The sequence below is a fragment of the Rattus norvegicus genome, chromosome 8, assembly GCF_021556685.1.
Source record: "Rattus norvegicus strain SHRSP/BbbUtx chromosome 8, alternate assembly SHRSP_T2T, whole genome shotgun sequence".
Classification (NCBI taxonomy): Eukaryota; Metazoa; Chordata; class Mammalia; order Rodentia; family Muridae; genus Rattus; species Rattus norvegicus.
The window spans coordinates 74,026,097-74,047,595 of record NC_141541.1 but is presented as its reverse complement, the minus strand read 5'-3'; the positions used below and the strand labels follow the sequence as shown (position 1 = coordinate 74,047,595).

The window sequence follows — 21,499 nt, the reverse complement described above, 5'->3', positions numbered from 1 at the left end:
TTGGCATGAGGTTTCTCCCTGAACCTGGAAGCTGGCTGGGTTTTTTTCACCTAGCCAATGAGCCCAAGCAGTTTTATCTGTCTCTGCGTCACTCAGTGCTGGTGTTACAGCAGTGTAAGAGGCCATGCTTACACAGTAAGCATTTCTAACTGCTGAGACACTTTTTTTTTTTTTTTAATTAATGAGACAGGGTCTTGTGTAGGTCGGGCTATTGGAAACTCACTATGTAGCCAAAGATGACCTTGGACCTCTTAAGCTCAAGGATTATTTTATTGGAATTTAAAAGAAAAGCAGTACAGGTTAGGTAAAAATCCTGGCAGCCATTAGGAGGCGAGAGAGGAAAAGGTCTCACCTTTTAAATTAATCATGGAGTAGAAATAGAGATCACTTATTAAGGAAGGAAAACATGCTCCCAAGACTGGAAGTGGGCTAGTGCACTGAGGAATGAACCAAGAAGTGTGACCTTGAGTTCTTAGTCCTCCTGCTTCCACTTTCCAAATGTTAGAATTTGAGAAATGTACCCCCAGACAGATAAGAATTTGAAGCCCTTTGAGGTTTTATTTCAGGACTACATATTATGAACAAAATGAAACATTGGTGAACCTCAGAGTGCAAGAATTGAATAAAAAATAACAGAAAGTCTCAAGCACTTTCTCAGGATGAGTAATTTCTAGTTAACAGTGGTAACTCCCAAATGAAACTGGAAGCTCTGGTAAGCGATTCCTAGAAAAACTGGGTCAGTGTGCTGCCTGGGAAATGCTGGGCATCATTAGGACATAATCAGAAATAAATAACAGTTTTCCCACTACATAAAACTAAGACGTGCCTAATATGTGTTACCGTCTTGTTCTGGTTGTACTTTGTGCTCATGGAAGTCAGAAGATGGTGTTAAATCCCTTGCAGCAAGAGTTACAGATGGTTGTGAGCTGCCACGTGGGTGCTGGGAATTGAACCCAGGTCTTCCACAAGATTTGTAAGTGTTCTTAACCGCAGAGCAGTCTCTCAAGCTCCTAACAGTTTAAAACCTGTTTCCTCCTCATCTTGCTGACAGTTGTGTGCTGTGCTGCTATACTTGCCCACATCCAAACCCCAGAGCTCGTTTCTATTTGTTGATTCATGTAGAGACTGGGTTTCACATGCTGTGCCTCACCTCAGATTACTTATAATCAGCAGTTACTCTGAACCTCTGGTTCTGCCTCTACTTCCTTAGTGCTGGGATATCTTTCTACGCCTGGTTTATGTAGTGCTGGGGATTCAACCTAGGGCTCGGTATATACTAGACAGTCGCTCTTCTAACTGAACTACATCCCCAGTCGTCGTCATCCACCACCACCACTACCATCAATTTCACCATGCTGAGAATTGAATGAGCACCTGGCCTACCACTGCAGTGCGTTCCTAGCTTCTCTGTTTAAAGAGATTACTAAGCCTTGCTGAACCATGGAATGAACCTGTAGGTTTGATCACCAGTTCTTAGTGTCCATCCTTAGTGTCATCCTTGAGAATTCCCTCTCAAGTCAGAAGTGAATTCATTATACTTAAGTAGCTATCTTTATAAATGCTAAGTAACTAAAATGTGTTAACTCTACAGTTGGAGAAATTTAAAAATAGTTTTGTAAAACTTGTGTGAGAAGAGAGAATGTGTGAATGAGGATGCGTGTATGCCGCATGTGTGAAGGTTAGAAAACAACTTTGCGCCAGTTCTCACCTTCGACCTTGTTGAGGTATGGTCTCTTGTTTTTACTGTTGTGTTTTACGCCAGCCTAACTGGTCCATGAGCATCCAGCTGTCTCCTATCTCCTGATTGTCCTGTTCCCACCTCCCATCTCTCTATAGCAGTGATGGAATTTCAGATGCATACCACTTCAGGGTTTGGTTTGGGTTTCTAGGGGGTTTTTCCCCTGTATTTTGAAAGATATTAATGAATAGTAATAGAATAGCCTCTCCCAATTACTCTCCCTCTGAATCCTATCATTTTTCCCACCACAGTCTCGAATTGATAGTTTCTTTTTCTTTGATTATTATTGTTACACATATGTATGTGTGTGGGTGTATGCACAAACACAGGCACACAGCCTGCTGAGTCTGTTCTGTTGTTGGTGTGTATATGTGGTTACAAGGCTGACCACTTTGTTGAACAACCAATAAGGAGGCTCATCTCTGGAAGAGGCTAATTCTTTCTCTCTCAGCAGTTATTAGTGTCTGAAGTTCTTTGTCTAGGAGTGAGCCCAAGCAAAAATCTCCCCTTTTCACATTAACATGCTCATTGATAGTGCCATTGTTCCAGTCTCGGGTTTGCAGCCATTTCTAGGAGAGAGCGTTTCACAGCTGGCGTCCTAGTTCCTATGAAGTTCTTTGAGCCATAGATTACAGGAGCTTCAGTGTGGATGTATCCACTGGGTCTGGGCTCCCCACAATCTGTTGATCTCTTTCTTGTGTCCTGTTGTGGATTCCTGTGATGGTCTCCATTTGATGGAAAGAGGTTTCTTTGATGAGAGGTGATTAGCTATATGTGTCCAGGAAAGGGGGCTCATGCATAAAGAGCTTAATTTTTATTTTATGTTTATTTTTATGTGCATGGGTGTTTTGTTTGTATGGATGACTGTTGACCATTTGCCTGCCTGGTGCATGTGGGGGACAGAACATAGCATTAGATCACCTTGAACTGGAATTATAGGTCCTTTACAAGAACAGCTATTGGTCTTAGAGCTCTCTTACCAGGCCCTACTATGTTGTTGCTGTTTGGTTGGTTGTTTTCTTGGTTTCTTTTGTTTCTGGCTGTCCTGGAACTCATTCTGTAGACCGGACTGATCTCTAACTCAGAGATCTGCCTGCCTCTGCCTCCCAAGAGCTGGGATTAAAGGTGTGCACCACCACCACCCAGCTGTTTTTTATTTTACAAGCAACTCTGTTGCATTAAAAGTTGGGTCTAATGGACACTGACAGAGCTTATGCTGTACCTGATAGAACTGAAGGAGAACAAAGCAAGCCAGATGGCTTCACTGCCAAGGGAGACCAGAAAAGGAAGTTCAGAGTCTCTCTCCTGCAAAGTTAAGATGTCATCTGGGAATCTCCAGGAATTATTGGCTCCCACCAGGATGAGCATGCCAGTGTTAGGAAGTCTGAGGTAAAACTACAGGATAGTTCTGGTGAGGGCTCACTCTGTGCTCAGAAAAGATCTTTTCCTGCTATATCCTCATATGACGGAAGAAGGAGCAGAAGAGAACACCAGCATTATTAGTTTGTTTGTTTGTTTGTTTTTTTCTAATGCTGGGTTCTGGGTATCAAACCTAATGATTTTACCCACTTAACTGTCTTCCCCACTTGCAGGTCAGGGTTTTTAAAGACTGGAACTCACTTAATCCTGATTCTGTTTCTCGTGTGTTGGGATTATAGGTTTTTAAAGTAGAAAAATAGATTTTTTTCTTTAATTTTTGTTTTTAGTTTTTGTTTTGTTGGTACACAAACTAACAGGTTTCTTTATAGCTTGTTTGTTTGTCTGTTTGTCTGTGATAGGATTTTTCTGTGTAGCCCTGGCTGTCATTGGCCAGGCTGGCCTTGAACGCAACCTTCCTCTGCCTCCCAAGTGCCTGGAATCAAAGGTGTTCTTCATAGAATTTCTATACACTTCTTTTTCCCCTGTTTTTTTGGGGGGGATGAGTCTCATTATGTAGCCTTGGCTAGCCTGGAACAGTATGTAGACTAGGCTAGCCTTGAACTCAAGAGATTCACCTCTGCCTCCCCAGTGTTGGAGTTAACTACTGGTTCATACTCCATTTTGATCGATGCCCACTTCATCTTCCTGCCACCTACCCACCCTTATACTTTATACTTCTATGCCAGAGTTCTTTCTACATGTTCCACACTCCCTACCCTCCTTTCTTAAAACCTACCTTCCCTCCTCCTGTTTCCCTTTCTAGTGTTATGGCCTCTAACCACATTCACTCCCTTGTAAGTACATTTGTATAAAAATTAGGGGCCAGGCATGGTGATACTTAACTTTATTCCAGCATTTTAGAGATAGAGGTAGGTGGATTTGTCAGTTTGAGGCCAGCTTGGACTGCAAAGTGGACTAAATAAATAAAATCCATATGTTTTTTTTTTTAAAAGTAGGATATACATATAAGAGAAAACATGCAGCATTTGTCTTTCTGAACCTTGCCAAACTATGTAGTCCAATATTGCAATATTGGAAATTCTCATAGGCTGGTTAGAGTTTGTCCAAATTTTCTTGCATTCATATATATATGTGTACTTATGTGTATGTTTAACTTTTATTATTGGTGGAAAGGGGTCATACATCAGAGGACAACTTGTGAAAGCTGTTTTTCTTCTTCCACTGTGGGTTTGTGGTCTGGAACTTTTAGGTTGTCAGGTCTGGCAGTAAGTGCCTTCACCCGCTGAGCCGTCTGCTGGCCCATTACTTTGTTTGTTAAGACAATGGCATCTCATATAGTCCAAGTGGACTTTAGATTCATTCTGTAGCCTAGAATCGTCTTGCTCTCTTCCTACCTTTACCTCTTAAATACTAGCATTAAAAGTGACTACCACCATGCCTGACTGACTGACTGGTTCTGTGCCATTTTGTCATGTAGAAAATCATAGTGTGTTCAATGCCACAGCACTAGGGTCCCTCATGTGTCCTTTTATAGCCATACCTTCTTCAGTTGCCCCATTTCACACCATCTTCCACAAAAAGTGTGTGTGTGTGTGTGTGTGTTTCTGGTTTTTTGGTTTTGTTTGTTTTTGTTTTGCTTGTTTAGCACTGGAGCTAGAACCCTATGAGGTGTTTTTCCTATTTGTCTTGCTCCCCTTCCAAGCTGGAGTGGACAGACTTCCTAAGGGAAAAGCAGGGGAGCTTTATCTACTATGTAGGAGTTAAAATTCAAAGGGGAAAGTAGGGTCTCAGGGGCTGTTGGTGGCAGCAGGATGCCACCCTTGTGAGCTCATGTGTCGCAACTCTGTGCTCCAGCAGGCTTCAGGCGCTGAGATTAAAGGCCTTTGCCACCATGTTCAATTTAAAGATTTATTTTTTAGTTATGTGTCTGTGTGTGTGGATGCGTGCACATGAGTTTAGGTGCCTGCAGACACCAGAAGGGGGCATCTATCCAGTCTCTCGGAGCTAGAGTTACAGGTGCTTGTGAGCTGCCTGATGTGGATGCTGGAAGCCAAACTTGGGTCCTCTGAAAGAGCAGTATGTGCTCTTAGCCATTGAGCCATTTCTCCAGTCCCTAAGTAAATTTCAGCTTAGTCTTTTAAGAGTATCCTGGAATGTTTGGGAGACTGTTTTATTAAAAATGTTAGGTTGGTGTGGTGGCTGGGGTTGTAATCCCAGCACTTAGGAGGTGAAGGAAGGAGGGTCAGACGTTCAGAGTGTTCTTCAGCTACTCGTGAGTTTAAGATCAGCCTGGCTTATGTATGACTCTGTCCTATAAACTAAATACCAAAGAAACATCGGTTTATTAATGATAATAAAGAGAGTGTTTTGTTCCTTGATTTTCTTAAAAGTCAAACAATGAAACTAGGGTTGAGCTCATTCAGAGGCAGAGCTGGGCTGTATCTAATGGTGGGAGGTTTGTGTGTGTGTGTGTGTGTGTGTGTATGTGTGTGTGTGTGTGTGTGTGTGTATGTATGTGTAAGAGAGGAACAGTGCTGAACATTTAATGAAAAAAATCACAATCAAATCTATTATTTAACTCTTGCTTTCTAAAAGCAACCTCTTCTAATATTTAATGTTTATTATATTTAATCCATCTCTTTGTTTTTGACATGGTCTCTATGTTTCTCAGGTTAGTCTCAAGTGCTTAGGTTCAGTAAGTTAATCTAGTTTGTCCTCTTGAGAAGCTGGGACTTAGATACATGCCACTGTGCTATCTCTTCCTGTATGTTATAAATAATAAATACTGTATTGTACTATTGTCCCTGTACCTTACTGACTCTTCCTAAGATGGTCATGTCACAGGTTTTTGGTTTGGTCAGCAATCATTATGTTGAGTTGATCTTTATTTGAGCCGTTTGATTCACTTTTGTGTTTCATGTAAGTCCCCCCCCCAGTAAAATTTAATATCAATATCTTCTTTTTCGTTTATTATTTCTCTTTCACTAATATTTTCAGATCTAAGATCTTACCGTGAGGTCATATATTGAATCATAGTCTGTACCTTGGTTAATCCTTTTCTCTCTTTTTCCTTTTCTGTTACCCTTCAAAATATCCTAAGTTGTGATGTTTAATGGCATGATTCCTTTTGCACTGATATATTGCTTTAAATAGGGGCAGGTAGAGGTGCCCGAGGGACAAGTGTGGCAACCTGAGTTCAATTCCTAGAACCCATGTAAAGGTGGAAGGAGAGAATTGACTTCACAATTCTGTTACATAGTGAAGTACTGTAAATGTATTTTGTCTATCTATCTGTCTGTCTATCTTTGTTCATTTGTTTGTAATGGTTTGCTATTTAGTCTTGAACTATGTCTCCCAAGCACGTGGATAAAGACAAACACCGCCGTGCCTGCTAAATGCACAAATCTTATATAAAATCTTCTGTTAAGCCACATGACTACAAATCTGTTTCCTATCTAGAACTTTCCCAGTACTCTACAGTGTTTTCTCATTCTTCTACCCGGTCAGTGTTTACCTTCCGACATGACGAATCTGACAAATGGATGCTGAAGTCTGATAGAACTTTTATATTTATTGTGTACTTAAGTATAAGCTCATCTGTCTACTAGCTTAAAAACTTTTTCCTTTATAAAAAGAATTTTAGTTATGTGTTTGCTTGCATGAGTTTATGTGCACCATGTGTGCTCAGGAGCCCATGGAAGCCAGAAGAGAGTATTATCCCCTGAAATTGGAGTTACACAGCTAGAGTTGTGAAGCCATTATGTGGTTGTTGGGAAATAATCCAGGCCTCTGCAGGAGCAGTAAGCACTCTTAACTGCTGAGCCATCCTTCTGTCCTCTAATTCCATCTTTTCTGTTTCTGTTTTTGGTTTTGTTTTTCTTGTGGAGACAGTGACTTCCTGTGTAACTTTGGCTGACTTATGTAGACTAGGTTGGTCTAAAACTCAGAGATCACTTGCTTCTGTTCTGCCTCCTGAGGTCTGGGACTACAGGCATGTACCACCCTTTTTTTTTTTTTTTTTTTTTTTTTTAAAGTAGATACAGTCAGTCTTCAATTTCTAACTACTTAAGTTAGAATTCTTTTGACTTTATGATCATAAAACAATTATACATATTTAATAGGAGCCAATTCCAGATCCTTTCTTGAAAGTTAGATGGCTATTTTTCAGAGTTTGATTTTTGACATTTATATGTATCTGGACTGTATCAGGAAAGTTCCGGGGTGGGCTGCAGCTCCCAGTAGCCACTTAGTCATAGTGATAGGCAGTCATACTCTGTTGTACACTGAATTTTGAAGCTTCATCTTCAGCCTATAGATGAAGCTTGCTAAATGTATTTTGGGCGTGGGGACATATTCGGCTTGTGATGACTTTGTTGAGCTATAACATTGTAGGTCAAGGAATAGCTATCTATTCATAGGGGTTTACATGAGTTGGTTATGGTTATAACATCTGGTTTTGGACTAGCTCTATTTTGGAAGCAATTGTGAATAGATGAGCCTGAAAGTTAACAAAATACTAAAGAGCAATTAAACATTTTGAGAATCATGGAACCTGCTTTGTTTTATAACCTTCCCCTAGCTGGTCGATGTTGGTTTTGTTTTGTGACAGAGTCTTACCATGTATTCCAGTTGCCCTTGAACTTGCTATGAGGGTCAGGCTGACCTCACATTTGTGTTCCCCTGCTTTCAGCTATCTGAGTGGATTATGTGCATGTGCTATCATGCTGTCCTCCTCCATCCCTTGTGTTAGAGCTGGAAGCCAGGGCCTCACCCATGCCCTGTACAGTGGGACAAGTATTCTCTCACTGTTGAGCTGAGCTCTCCTATACACAACAACAGTAATAATTTTCCCTTTGGGGAAAATAAACTATAAAGTACTATATAGTACTTTAATTGCACAGGAATGGAGTGGCGGGTTTTTGTTGTTGTTAATACTTCAGAGAACCTTTGCCTTCTGCTTTTTGGCCTACTTACAGATCTTGATAAGTGTTTCCTATATAGGTCAGATTCATAAAGTGAATCTCTGTAGAGTTGGGGCTGAATTATTTATAGGTTTAATATGCCATTCATCTTATATGAAATACATTGGCTGACACAGAATGATATTGATAAATAACCAAGGATCTATACCTGGGCTCTGTTGAGTAGCTTTGTCCTGGTAGAAATGTCAGTTGCTTATGTGAAATAAAACAGGTCAAGCCTCATAATCTTTGTCTGGGAATAGCAGCCTGAAAGGACCATAAAACTATTCATGAGCTGCAGCTTAGAAAGACTTGGAGACAATGTTACTACAATTTCACTCTGCTGTCCTTATGTGAAACATGGTCAGGTGAGCCCAGTTGATTGGATCTGTCTTTTCAGATCGGTACAGTTAGTCTATTTTTTTTTTAATATTTCATCCCTTGGTGATATTCAGCAGAGATCTATGTTACTTGAGGATATGACACAGTTCCTTTGTTACAGTAATTAATGTAATAAATTAATGTAATGTAAGGAAGAGACCCAGAGGGAAGTTGATTGTTTTTCTCACAAAGCCCTGGGTGGAAATTGAGTTGGTTAGTGAGTTCTCCTGTAGTGCTGCAGGTGGAGAGGAGACTTACTCTTCTGTCTGAGTAAGCTCAGGGTGATCTACATGCTGCACTATCCTTATCAGAGGCCACCTAGGACCATGTGGTTTCAAGGCAGCATCTGAAATTCAGGGAAGATGATACAATGTGATTCCTTTCCAGCAACTTGATTGTATCCTGTTGATTTATTTTCAGCTGTCTATGCACATACACATATTGAACTTCACACAATTTATATCTGAAGGCTATCACGTTAGATCAATAGTTGGGTGGGTTGGAAGAGAGTCCAGATGTGTTTAAACCATGAGCTTCATACATTGACCCTGAGTGATTTTTGTTTTGTGGTACTGGCAATTGAACCCAGAGCCCTATGTATAACAGGTTAGCACTTCACCACTGAGCTGCCTACCCTGGGACTAAGAGATGTTGAAACGAGATGGACTCTTTCTGTCAGTCTTTATAGTATAAGGTTTTCTGAACCACATCTGAAAGTAGGAATAGCAAGTGGGGGCAGTATTTTATTAGCATATATTAAATAAACAATAGGTTCATTACAATATTTTCATATATGTTTTATTTTATTTACACCCATTTACCTCTTGCCCCTTCCCTCCTGCTGATCCTCTTCCTAGTCCCTGTTTTATTTTGAGGTCTTCTTTTTTTCCTTTTGTGTGAACCAAGGAATTTAATTAGGGTTACTTACAGGAGTGTAGGTTAGAGGTTATATATGAAGGAATACACAACTTACCACTGAAGAAAATGTCCACCTCTACTTTGTGAGGGTGATCTTGAACTTCTAGTCTTCCTACCTCTCCCTCCCAAGTTTTTATTATAACTGTGCGCTCCCACTCCTAGTTCAGAATTGAACCAGGCCTGCTGGGCGAGCATTCTTGGAGGCCTGTGTTGCATCCCCAGCTGGGTAGGAATCCTTTAAAAGGAGGCCCTCGACCAGTCTGTAGAAGAAAAGATGACCGCTCTTTCCCTTCATAGGACTCATATGGTTATCAGTACAATCTGTAAATCGATTTGTTTTAAATCTTCCTTAATTTTTTTTTAACTCTTTTAAATGCTTTAGATGGCCTGTAGCTAGGTGATGCAGCACATTCTTATAATCTCAGTGCACAGGAAGCAGGGGGATCTTGAGTTCAATGCCAGCCTGGACTGAATAGTGAGACCTTGTATTTAAAAACAAACAAAACAAAAAGTGTGGCATTGTGGCACATCCCTTTGATTCCCAGCACTGGGAGGCAGAGGTAAACCTGGTCTATGTTCGGACAGCCAGGGATACATAGTGAGACACTGCTTATTAAATTGAATAAAAAAGAAGAGAGGGAGGGAGAAGGAAGGACGAAAAAGAAAAAAAGCTACTTAGTTGACTAATGAAGGATAACCATAAAATAGCCCAATATTTCAATCATTGAGAATTTGAGTTGTCTTATATTTTTAGTTTCATGTTCTCAGAACATGCTTAGAATTCCTCCATTTCATATAAGAGAAAGTAATATTTAATGATGAAGCTTGCTTAATTTTAGTGGAAATTTAAGTTCTGAAATCATTTCCTTTTTAAAAATATATTTCTTTTTTTACTTATGTGTGCATGTATATGCCACAGGTGTGGGAGGGCCTGTCAGACCAGAACAAGGTTTCAGATTTTCTGAGCTAGTGTTACAGGTATCTATGAGCTGCCCAGTGTGAGTGCTGGGAATTAAACACAGGATCTTCTGTTAGAACAATATGTACTTTTATTCTGAGCCATCTCTTCAGCCCCTGAAATCACATCTCTTGATTCTAAATTCACTTTTTAAAAAACTATAGAAAAAAACCAGAAGTGATTATAGTATATGCCTTTAATCCCAGCACTCAGGAGGCAGGGGCAGGTGGATTTGAGTTCAAGCCCATCCTGCTCTACAGAGTGAATACCAGAACAGACATGGCTACATAGCTATTAGAAAAGAAGAAGGAAGAATGAATATAGCATTGTTTTTGGAGATGACTACCTGACTGTTACATGTGAGTGATGTTAGTTTTGTAAGCAGACTATGTGCACTTCAATATAACTGTCAGTTGTCCAGCCCAAAGCCTACAAGAAAATTGATCTAAAGCCCTAAAAAGAGGGGAGGATAACATTGCATGCTTTATTTCTGTTTAGACTGGATTGTCTGTGGTGGTTAGGAATAGAACCCCCTCTTTTTGAAGTCCTTAGGGTGCTTCTCTTTGGGTATAAACATGTAAGAATGGTTCCGCTTACATGTAAGGATGTCTCAGTAGTCAATTTGCCTTCTCAACAGGGCAGGGAGCCACTTTCAGTCTTGTCCTTGTAGAAGAGACTGATTTATTCCTATAGTAGAGGAATAGTATGTATGACCTATGACAAATATCCTCAAAACAGGCAGATGATGACCCATTATGTGTGTGCTCTATGATTTTATCACTGGGCAGGTAGGCCAGGAGCTGTATTGGGCTTCCAAGTAGGAAACTGGGTCTGGTGGTAACTGGTTTATGTGGGTATAGAGAGGGAAGGGTGATTGTCATGGCCTTGGTCCCTTAGCCACAGTCGTGCAGACAGGAGTTTCTTGCTGATATGTGCAGAAACAGCATAGATGGCACAAGTTTTGGTTGAACAAATGACATCAGAATCTGGTGGGTGGTGATCCTAAATAGGGAACTGGAGTACAGTTACACAGGGGGAGAGAAAAGTGAGGAAAATTGTCACAGAAGTTCTTGCACGTGTAAGTGCTCCGAGACAGTGTTGGCTGTCCTGATTCTGCACTCTCTCATCTGTGGAGGCAAGAGGTCACTGCTCTTCATTTCCAGCCAGTGTGATAGTTATCCTACCTCCTAAGGTTAAACATCTCTGCAACGACCTGTCAGAGCTGGTTATTAGCTGTATAAAGCCAGGGATGCTGTATGGAACAGATGGGAAATGGTTTGGCTGCTGTGGCCAAGGCTAATTAAAGACTCCTTGGCACTTTTACAGTGTATATTTTGAAATGTACCACCAAAGTTACTATGGAGCCTGCTGAGTTTTGAAAGCTGGGATTCTGAAGTCACCTGGCTGGAGTAATATAATGCTTACATAATCCTTTCTTGTCAAAGACAGGAGATGAGCTCTCTGAAAGAACACCAGGGCCACTAGAAATCATTCCTTGGCATATGTCCTTTTTAGTTTATGTCCTAGACATTCAGACATTCTAGGTAGTTTTCTAGGAAAGAACATTTTAATAGGTAAAGGTGTTTAATATTTATATTGAATTTTTCTTCAGATTATACAATTTAGCATTTATATTTACAAGAATTATTTACATTTATGGAACTTGTATTCTATGTAGTTTTTGACTATATACATACATACATACATACATACATACATACATACATACATACATACATACTTAAAGAACTGAAAACAGGGCTGTAGAGAAGGCTCAGTGGTTAAGAGTACTTGCTACATAGACAGTGGCACATGCCACTTTAATTCCAACACACACACACACACACACACACACACACACACACACACAGAGTTCTTGCAGAGGACCTCGGTTCAATTCCCAACACCCACATGGTGCTCACAACCATCCATAACTTCAGTTTCAGGGAATCTGGTGCCCTCTTCTGGCCTCTATGGGGGGCACTGGATGCATGTGGCACACATACCTACATGCAGGCAAAACATCCATCCCCATATATATATATATATATATATATATATATATATATATATATATATATATATATATATATAGAAATCTTCATTACTAACAATCTCACAGTGAAAAATTTTTTATTTGACTTTTGCTTCTTCTGTTGGTACTGGGATTGAAGCTAGGATCTTGGGCATTTAGCCCAACTGATTTGCTTTTTCAAAAATGTTTTTTGTTACTTTTGAGATAGAATCACACCGGGATGCATAGATTGATCTTGAATTTAACTGAAGTCCAGGCTGTTGTTAAACTTGTGAGCCTCCTGCCTTATCTTCCCAACTAGCTTTGCCAGCAGACCCACTAGTGTAAAGTTTTTAAAAAGATTCATTTATTGGGGTTGGGGATTTAGCTCAGCGGTAGAGCGCTTGCCTAGCGAGCGCTTGCCTAGCGAGCACAAGGCCCTGGGTTCGGTCCCAAGCTCCGAAAAAAAGAAAAAAAAAAAAGATTCATTTATTTACAGCCAGGCATGATGGCATATGCCTTTAATTCCAGACAGAGGCAGGCAGACCTCTGAATTTGTGGCCAGCCTAGTCTACCAAGCCAGGCTTTGGACAACCAGGACTGTTACACAGAAAAACCCTGTTTGGGGTAGGGGAAAGAGAGACAGCAAGAGATTTTATTTTATAATAGCTTCTAGTATAAGATTCTTTCCTAGCAAATTTCCTTTTAAATTCTGTAGATTTTCTTTTCTCCCTGGATCATTGTTTGGCTTTATAGTGGTTTTTTTTTTTTTTTTTTTTTTTTGTTTTTTGTTTTTAGACCATAGTAGCCTGTGCTAGTCCTCTTTTAGGAGTGGGTTTTAAGACAGGGTTTCTCTATGTAGCCCTGGCTATCCTGGAATTTGTTCCATAGACCAGGCTTGCCCTGAACTCAGACAGAGCTACCTGAGTGTTGGGACTAAAGGTGTGCCATACCACTGCCTGGCTGGCTGAGATCTCCTGTTTTAAAAACACTGGTCTCACAGAGCCAGGCATGGTGGCACAGGCCTGTAATTCCAAGTGTTTTGGAGACAGATGTAGAAGACTCACTTGAGCTCATTAGTTTAAGATCAGCCTGGGCAATATAAGGAGATCCAGTCTCAAAAAAAGTTCAGCGTGTTGGTACAGGTGTGACATCCCTAGGAATGCAGAGGCTTGAGGGTCAGGAGTTTTACATAGTGAGTTTGAAGCAATCTTAGGCTGCTTGAGGATCTGTCTCTAAATAATGAATTTGCTGAACATGTAGTGACCATTTCCAGTCTACATGAAAAATCTTTGTCTACACAAGGTGTTGCTCCTGTATTTTGTCTTTATAGGTTGCTTTTCTCCCACTTATTCCAATCTCTTCAGTGGTACTAAATATGGCATCTGTTTCCTTTATTACTGTTTTTTATTGCTCATTCCCTTTGCTCTCTGAAAAGATAATTTTGCATGATCTTATTGCATGATTTATTTTTGTGCCTTTTAGATTGCTCTGGTTTTAATTGATACTGATTTACGCTTAATTTCGTCGTCGTTCTTTTTTTGTATATATTTGATGAGCAGCTAGGCAAGCACTCTACCACCCTCCCATAGTAGTATGTGCTTTTGTCCTTTCAGCTAAATCATAGCTTCTCACTTTAGCCTGTTACCTTCCTAATGCTCTCCTTCCTTATTGGCATTGACTTTATCCTGCTCTCACACGAGTCGGCCAACATAGTGAGGCGAGAGCTCTCAGCAGAATGGTATGCATGTGCTTTCATTTTCTCTCCTCCTCCAGTCTCTCTTTATTACCACCCTATTTTCTAGAGGAAAGTCTCTTGTATGTAAGGAAAGTTATAGTGGTTTTCCAAGGGTAAAACAACGTGAGGTCCTTGAGTGACTAAATTCTGCACTGATGATAATGCAGCTCTGGAGATGGTAGGTGACGCTTTAGTTACTGTGGAAGAGATATAAGCCTAGCCACAGCTAAAGAGACTGCGGAGGTGCTACGTTATGGTCTGGGGAGGAACTGTGCTGTAATAATCCTCTATGGGAATTCAGTGTAAGCATTCTCGTTCTTAGAAATGCCCTTAGTCCCTTGCAAGAGAATTGCTTTCAGAACCAAGTTCTACTGCCTTAACACTGTGATTAGTTGCTGTATTTTCTGACATTTGTTTGATGCCTACCACATCCTAGAGAATAAGTCTTAAGAATATTAGGTGAATAAACAAATATCTGTTATACACTACTCTTAGACACCATGTCTTCTTGAGTATTAAAAAATCCAAACAGTTCACTAATGATTTCTTTAGAATTCATAGGTCACTTTCAAAGTCCTCACCTCTCTGAGTCTTCAGGATGTATGGTTCCTTTACCTTTCTTTCATGGGGTAATTTTTCTTCTCTTGGTTGTTACATCTTATTCCCCCACTCTTAATTTAGCTCATCCTGGAGGAAGCAAGATTTATGGACTTGATATTTGCTAATAAACAGTAATTAACTGCTGTGAGCGTCTCAAGTCTGAAGCTAAACTGCAGATTAAGGTATAAACCTCTTGCTTAAACCTCAGACACTTACATGGCATAGCCCTACTCTTCCAAATGCCTTTGCCCCTCAGCACCCTAGTTTGTAGTCATTGTTACAACAGAGTAGGTAGACAGTCACATTCCTTGTCCTGTAGGAGTCACTTACTTGTGAAATAATTACTTTCAGGTTGCTCTGTGACACCACTGGCTTGCTCCTTTAACACAAGTGTGTCACTAAAGTTTGTTTTGTTTTGTTTTGTTTTGTTTTGTAAACAGATGTAGAAAGATGGTGCACAGAGAAGTAAGCAAGAACAAAACTTTTGGCTTTATCATAGAATAACTCCTGGATGGTACACATTAGTTGCTGTTTTTTTCTAGGTGATGTTTCTCTCTATGTCTCCTAAGCCAGAAGACCTGGACAGACAAATTATCCTTGTAAAGCCTGTCTGTGTTTATGTACCTGTGGTGTAAAGCCTTGATGTCTTTCTTTTAGTCAGGTCTTTAAATCTTAGCATCACAAAGAAGAAAATCATTCTACTTTTTGGGAGTAGGTCTTTCAGCAGAGTCAAAGAAAACATTTTTCTTCCTAAATATTTAATAGGAAAAGCTATATGAACCCTACTTGGTGGACATGCGTTCCAGCCAGGAGTTTGGTAAGGACTTTGAAGCTTCTCTGGAATCAAGTGATAGGCTGAGTCCCTCTGAGAGCCACATTTCTGGTTGCAGTCAAACACTGAATCTGCATTTTCCCCAGTTCTTCATTCTTTCCCTTAACCACGATAAGGCTTTTCTTCTTCAGCACTAGAATGACAAGGAATATGTACACTATTTTTAGTAGGGATTGGCCCTGTTAATAGAGAGCTGTTAAGGCTTTTGCTAGATCATGTTCTGAGTCACTGATAATTCAAGCAGCTCACAGAAAAGGGGGTGTGAGCAGAGTTGTTGCGGCTGCAATCTCTGCTGTGTTGGGGCCTGTACTGAATCAGACAGGTGTGCCAGCTGGCAGTGGTAAGAGAAGTTAAGTCTTTTGGGAAGGGGCAGCTAATTGTAGAAGACTACTAGTTAACACTCACCACAGACAGAGTCTTGAACAACTAGAAATACTGTATTCTTCCCTGAGGAGGTGGAATGGGAATTACCTTCTCTCAGTCCAGAGTGACATGGTTGGAGATATGATTGAACTTGTCTTGCTCACTGAGGCACGAGAGTCACGCAGGAAGGGTTCAGCTTGTATTGGGAGTTTGTTTCCAGCTCTCTCCTTGCCTGTATTGTTTTCTTTAACAGCTTTTTAACATTTTCTTTTTCCAGCAATGATGTTGTCCACTGGACATTTTCTGACCAAGGAGGCAGGTCTAAGAACGTAGCTGAAGCTGAATAAGAAAGCTGGGGGCAAGGAAGAGCCTTGAATCCTGAGGTGGACGTTGACTCTAAGATGTCCTTGAGCAGTGGAGCCTGCGGAGGGAAAGCAGTGGATGCAAACCCGGTTGAGACATACGACAGTGGGGATGAATGGGACATTGGAGTAGGGAATCTCATCATCGACCTGGACGCCGATCTGGAAAAGGACCAGCAGAAACTGGAAATGTCAGGCTCCAAGGAGGTGGGGATACCAGCTCCCAATGCTGTGGCCACACTACCAGACAACATCAAGTTTGTCACCCCAGTGCCAGGTCCTCAAGGGAAGGAAGGCAAATCAAAATCCAAAAGGAGTAAGAGTGGCAAAGACACTAGCAAGCCCACTCCAGGGACTTCCTTGTTCTCTCCAAGTGAGGGAGCAGCAAACAAGAAAGAGGTGCAGGGTCGCTCAGGAGATGGTACCAGTGCAGGAGGCCTGGTTGCTGCTGTTGCTCCCAAGGGCTCAGAGAAGGCTGCGAAGGCGTCACGCAGTGTAGCTGGCTCCAAGAAGGAAAAGGAGAGCAGCTCATCTAAGGGCAAGAAGGAGAGAAGTGAAGGCGCGGGGACTTGTTCGGAAAAGGATCCTGGGGTGCTCCAGCCAGTTCCCTTGGGAGGACGGGGTAGTCAGTATGATGGAAATGCAGGGATGGACACAGGAGGCGTGGAGCCGCTCGGGAGTATAGCTAGTGAACCTGGGGCAGCGCTCAATCCTTTGGGAACTAAGCCGGAGCCAGAGGAAGGGGAGAATGAGTGTCGGCCACTAAAGAAAGTCAAGTCTGAAAAGGTAAGAGGTGGCCAGATCTGGCTGCCCACTGCCCATCCGAACTGCCCCGGACCAACTGCCAAATGCTGTGTGCACTCTGTGGGAGGCTCATTAGTCTGTGGGTAATGACCAATTACAAGGTCAGAGCAGCTGGTAATGATAATGTGATTTTGTTCCAAATTAAAGGATTCCCTACAGACTCATTTGCAGCAGGCCCAGACCTCTTGGAATATGATTTCTGTGTGGGGATCAGCTACTTGGTAGAGTGAATTTTCTCACACCTTATTATTGTCACATGTCAGGGCACTTGTTGCTAGATGCTGACATTAAATCTTCATGGATTTCTTGCTTGACTGAAATTTGATCATCAGAATCATAATGGTTGATAAATGTAATAGGCTTTGGTTACATGTTTAAGCTGAGTGCTGTTCTTAGTGGGGTAAATGGTACTGCTGAGTCTATGGCAGGACAAAGTGCTAATTGTCGTGGCATATCTGCTAAGCGTTCTATTGGTGGTTACCAAAGACAAAGTGATAAAGGTACCAGTCTAGTAAGCAAGGGACAGGAGGTACTGGCTGTACTCTGCAGCACTGAATCAGGCCTTAGGAGTTACTGTGGTAGCTTTGAAAGTTTGGCCCCTGAAAGTATTGCTCTCTGCCAGTTATCTCCTGCAACCATCGGAAATCAGGAGTCTCTTGGTGGCCAAGTAGTGTAATGATGCCTTCCCTCCTGCTTGACTCGGAAGCATAGGTGCCTGCAACCCCAGGAGGCATTAGGACTGCTTCCCTCCCTTCAGGAAAGTGATGTTGATGCTTCAGGAAATGAAGCTTGTAGGGCTGTAGTAGAAGAGTTTCCAGTCTAGGGTCAGCTCAGGCTGCCTCAGACTTGAGCAGCCTACGTTTTCCTACAAAGCAGCTGGTCTGATGATGAGCTGTTCTTTGGCTCTTGATTTTCTGCTTTGCTCTGCTCGCCCTATGCATTCAGCTGATCGCAGCAGATGCAGCATAAATTGATTTCTCTGTAATTACATCAGTTGCAGCAGGGAATACCTATTTCCAAATGTACGTGTTAATAAAGACTGGATATATATATATATATATGTATGTATGTATGTATGTATTTGGGTGGTGGTGCTCTCTTATTGCCTGGATTTCAGTAGTAGCTTGTGTTTTCTTTGCTATAGGTATTTTGGTCTTTGCCTCTGGCATATCTGTAGCTTTTAGCGACATCTGGGCATTTTCCGTAGATGGACTGTGATTTTTCTTCCAGTTACATAACACAATGGTTGATTCCCTTTTGCCAGTGGCAGCTGCCAGAGAGGCTGCCTGTGTTTGGGTGGCAGATGCTATAGTCCACCTCGGTAGAGTCAAGTTCCAGCTGGTAATTGGCATGGTTCATCCTGTGCTGGCTGTGATTTGCCATTTTCTCTGGGGTGCAGATGGATAATGCTGTTTTAAAGAGGCCGGGGAGGACCAGGAGTTCCTGCTACTGTTCCAGGCTCATTAGATTGTTCCCTACATCTGGCTTCAGGGGGTCCCTGCCATATATCCATGTTCGCAATCTTCATTTTCTCATCCTTTAGAGTGCTTGTGCTGGACTCTTCTGAACTCAGTTGTCATCTGTGGGTGGCTGGGTTGAGGCTGCGTAGATTGAAGTCTCGGTGCTCGTGACTTCCTCTAAGAAGAAATGAAATCTGTTTTCTCTTATGTAGGTGCATAGACTGTTTGGGTGACGTGAAAGACACTGTACTTGTAGCTATTACATCTTGGTGCTAAGGAGTCTTGCCCCTTAATGTAACTTTGACGTAAGCTTGGCCTCCCTGGCAGACTAAGAATGGAGCAGTCAATGAAAGATAAAAGGGGAAGGAAAAAGGTGTTTCATATTTTGGGAAAAAATAATTTCTGGGAAGTATTGCGAATCATACAATTTGTTGTGCAGTTCAATATTACCATAAGCACAATTTTATGTATTTATTTATTGTTAGTGATTTTTTTTTCCAATACAGACCCAGTTATGTAACCCTGGCTTGCCTAGAACTTACTATATAGACCAAGTTATTCTTTTTTGTTTGGTTGGTTAGTTTAGTTTAATTTTTTTTTTTTTTGTTTTCCAAGACAGGGTTTCTCTGTGTTGCCTTGACTGTACTGGAACTCTCTTTGTAAACCAGGTTGGCCCCAAACTCAGAGAGATCTGCCTACCTCTGCCTCCTGAAGGAGTGCACCTACGTGCTTGGCTAGACCAGGCTATTCTTGAACTTGAGGTAGTACTCCTACCTCTGCCTCTGCCTCTGTATTGCTGGGATGACTAGCACAGCACCTACCTGGCTAAGTCTGCTTTTTAAACATTCCTTAACTTGTACTCTAGAACCCCAGTTGGATACAGTTGCTCAAAGGAACTTTACCATATTGTCTTTGGTTAATAAAATATTTAAGTAAATGTTTTGAAGTTGCTAGGAGATAACACACTTTGCAAGGAAAAAGCATGTCTGGAATAGAAGAGGAGACAGGCAAAGTGAAAGAAAGGAAGGGGTCAGGGTGCAGCCCATCCAAAGGGTGGCTGGCAGGGGCTTGATCTTGATGGCAGAGCAGAGAGGTAGGGAGGCATGGATAAGAAAGAAAAGGTTAGGAGTTTTTCAGGGAGCATCAGCTTTTCAGAACTTGGAACCTAGGGTGCTGCTCACCATAGGGTGCTGCTCAGGGAGTGTTGCTTAAGCTTGTAGTTTGGTTTGCAAGCGGAGGCTTTGAAACCTCTTCAAGATTTTTTCCCCTGAAATATGGGCTTGCCTCTGATATAACTGGCTTGGAATGTTACTTTTTGTAGGGACAATCAACAGAACCCAAATAGCAAAACGTGTGATGTAATAGAGCTGGGACTATCGTGAAGAGGGGAAACTCATATTCCCTGCTGCCTTTTCTTCGAGATTTATTTATTTTTAGTTTATGTATATGGGTGTTTTACCTGAATGTATGTCTACATACATGTATTCAGGGGCCAGAAGAGGCATTGGGGTCTCTGAAACTGAAGTATAGAAAGTTCTTAGCTGCCGTGTGGGTGCTGGGAACGGAAATTGGGTTCTCAGCAACAGTAGCCAGTGCTCTAACCACTGAGCCATTTCTCCAGCCCCCACCACCCACTTTTCCAAATAGGAGAGGAGACTGTGATACTGGTTAAAATTGTCCCATGTTAAGCATTATTAGCTAACGGGCTGAATTTCAAATTCCCTACCTCAGGGCTCTCTCTATCAAAGTTAAGTGTCTGGCACTGCTCTGTGACTGAGGAATTTTCTTCCAGCTGAGGATGTGTATTTCCCTTCATGAAATCAATGTTTGCTCCAACACACCTTCCTGGCAGAGTTTACTGGAGAGACTGAAGTGGCTCTTAGGAGCCATTGCTGCCCTGAATTGAATACCCCTGAGGAGATGGGAGAGGTAATGTCAAGGAATAAGCACATGGAACTTCTGCCTTCTGCCTGCTTCCTTGCTTTTGACTTGATTGATAAGTTGCTAGGTTGAAGATGAACAGGAGATGGAAGGAGTAGGACTCCTTCTCAGTGTCCTGATTTTACTGCTTTTGTTGCCCCTCTGACAGGCAAGAAAAACGGAATTCACAAACAAGACAGTGTGATCTGTTAGTGCTGTCAGGGTGTATGTCTGTCCAGAAGTTCCAGATGAGGCATTGATCAAAAATACTTTTTTTTTTTTAAGTCATAGTACCTAGTCAGCTCTAGTGGTTAGGGTCTAGACTTTAGCAGTCCCAAGCAAGCTTCCTTTCCTTAGCAGTTGCTTTTGATTTTACAAGGTAGGAGCCTTCCCTTCTGCTGTGGCAGTGCTTGGGTGCCAGCTGATGTTGCTTTCAGATTCCTTATTTGCCATTTTCCCATTAGCTTAGAATACAAAGAAAACAGTTGAGGGTGCTCTTGGCCTTTTTGCCTTCAGATTATAGGTTCTGTGTCATATATGTTATAAGAGCATCTTCCTTTGCCCTTGGGTTCCCATTCTAGTTTATGCCTTCCATGTCATTTCTTTTGTGTTGCCATTCTTCATTGGCCAGTCTAGGTCAGGCCTGTTATTCTGTGATCTCAGGCTTTCCTGATGCCTTCCTCCTGACTTGCTGTTCTTTTCTCGGTTATGGACAGTATAGCCAAACGTCCCCAAACATTTTCCTTCACCAAAAAAATAGAAAGCTGAATCATTCTTATGTGGGTCCGAGTTGCATTGTCTTAACTACAAGCATGATTTAGTTTTATTCAGCAACGCTTATTCTCATTATGGGTGTTGTAATTCAAGGAGAGTCTAGAGCAAGATTATCTTGTCCAATTTCTCCAACAGGAAGCTTCCTCCTGACTCTGGAGATCTTGTGACTTCTCAGGCTTTCTCAGATTGTGACAAAGCTAGGTTTCTTGATTTTGTTGTTGTTTGGGAGATTTTGTCTGATTTTGTTTTTGAATCTGGGTCTTTGTGTTGTAGTGAGCCTTCAATTCGCTTTCTAT

The 21,499-nt window shown here is 41.6% G+C and overlaps 1 protein-coding gene across 3 annotated transcripts in view; it reads left to right on the top strand.

The window, feature by feature from the left end:
• Zfp609 (zinc finger protein 609) overlaps positions 1-21,499 on the top strand; it is a 133,591-nt gene that overhangs the window by 13,868 nt on the left and 98,224 nt on the right. For 2 of the 3 annotated variants that reach the window (XR_015626839.1, XM_087563028.1), the window contains exon 2: positions 16,161-17,031. Coding sequence is in view for 2 of the 3 variants with exons in the window: in XM_087563028.1 (XP_087419154.1) it covers positions 16,285-17,031 (747 nt within the window). In the remaining variant the exon portion in view is untranslated. 3 annotated transcript variants of the gene reach the window in all.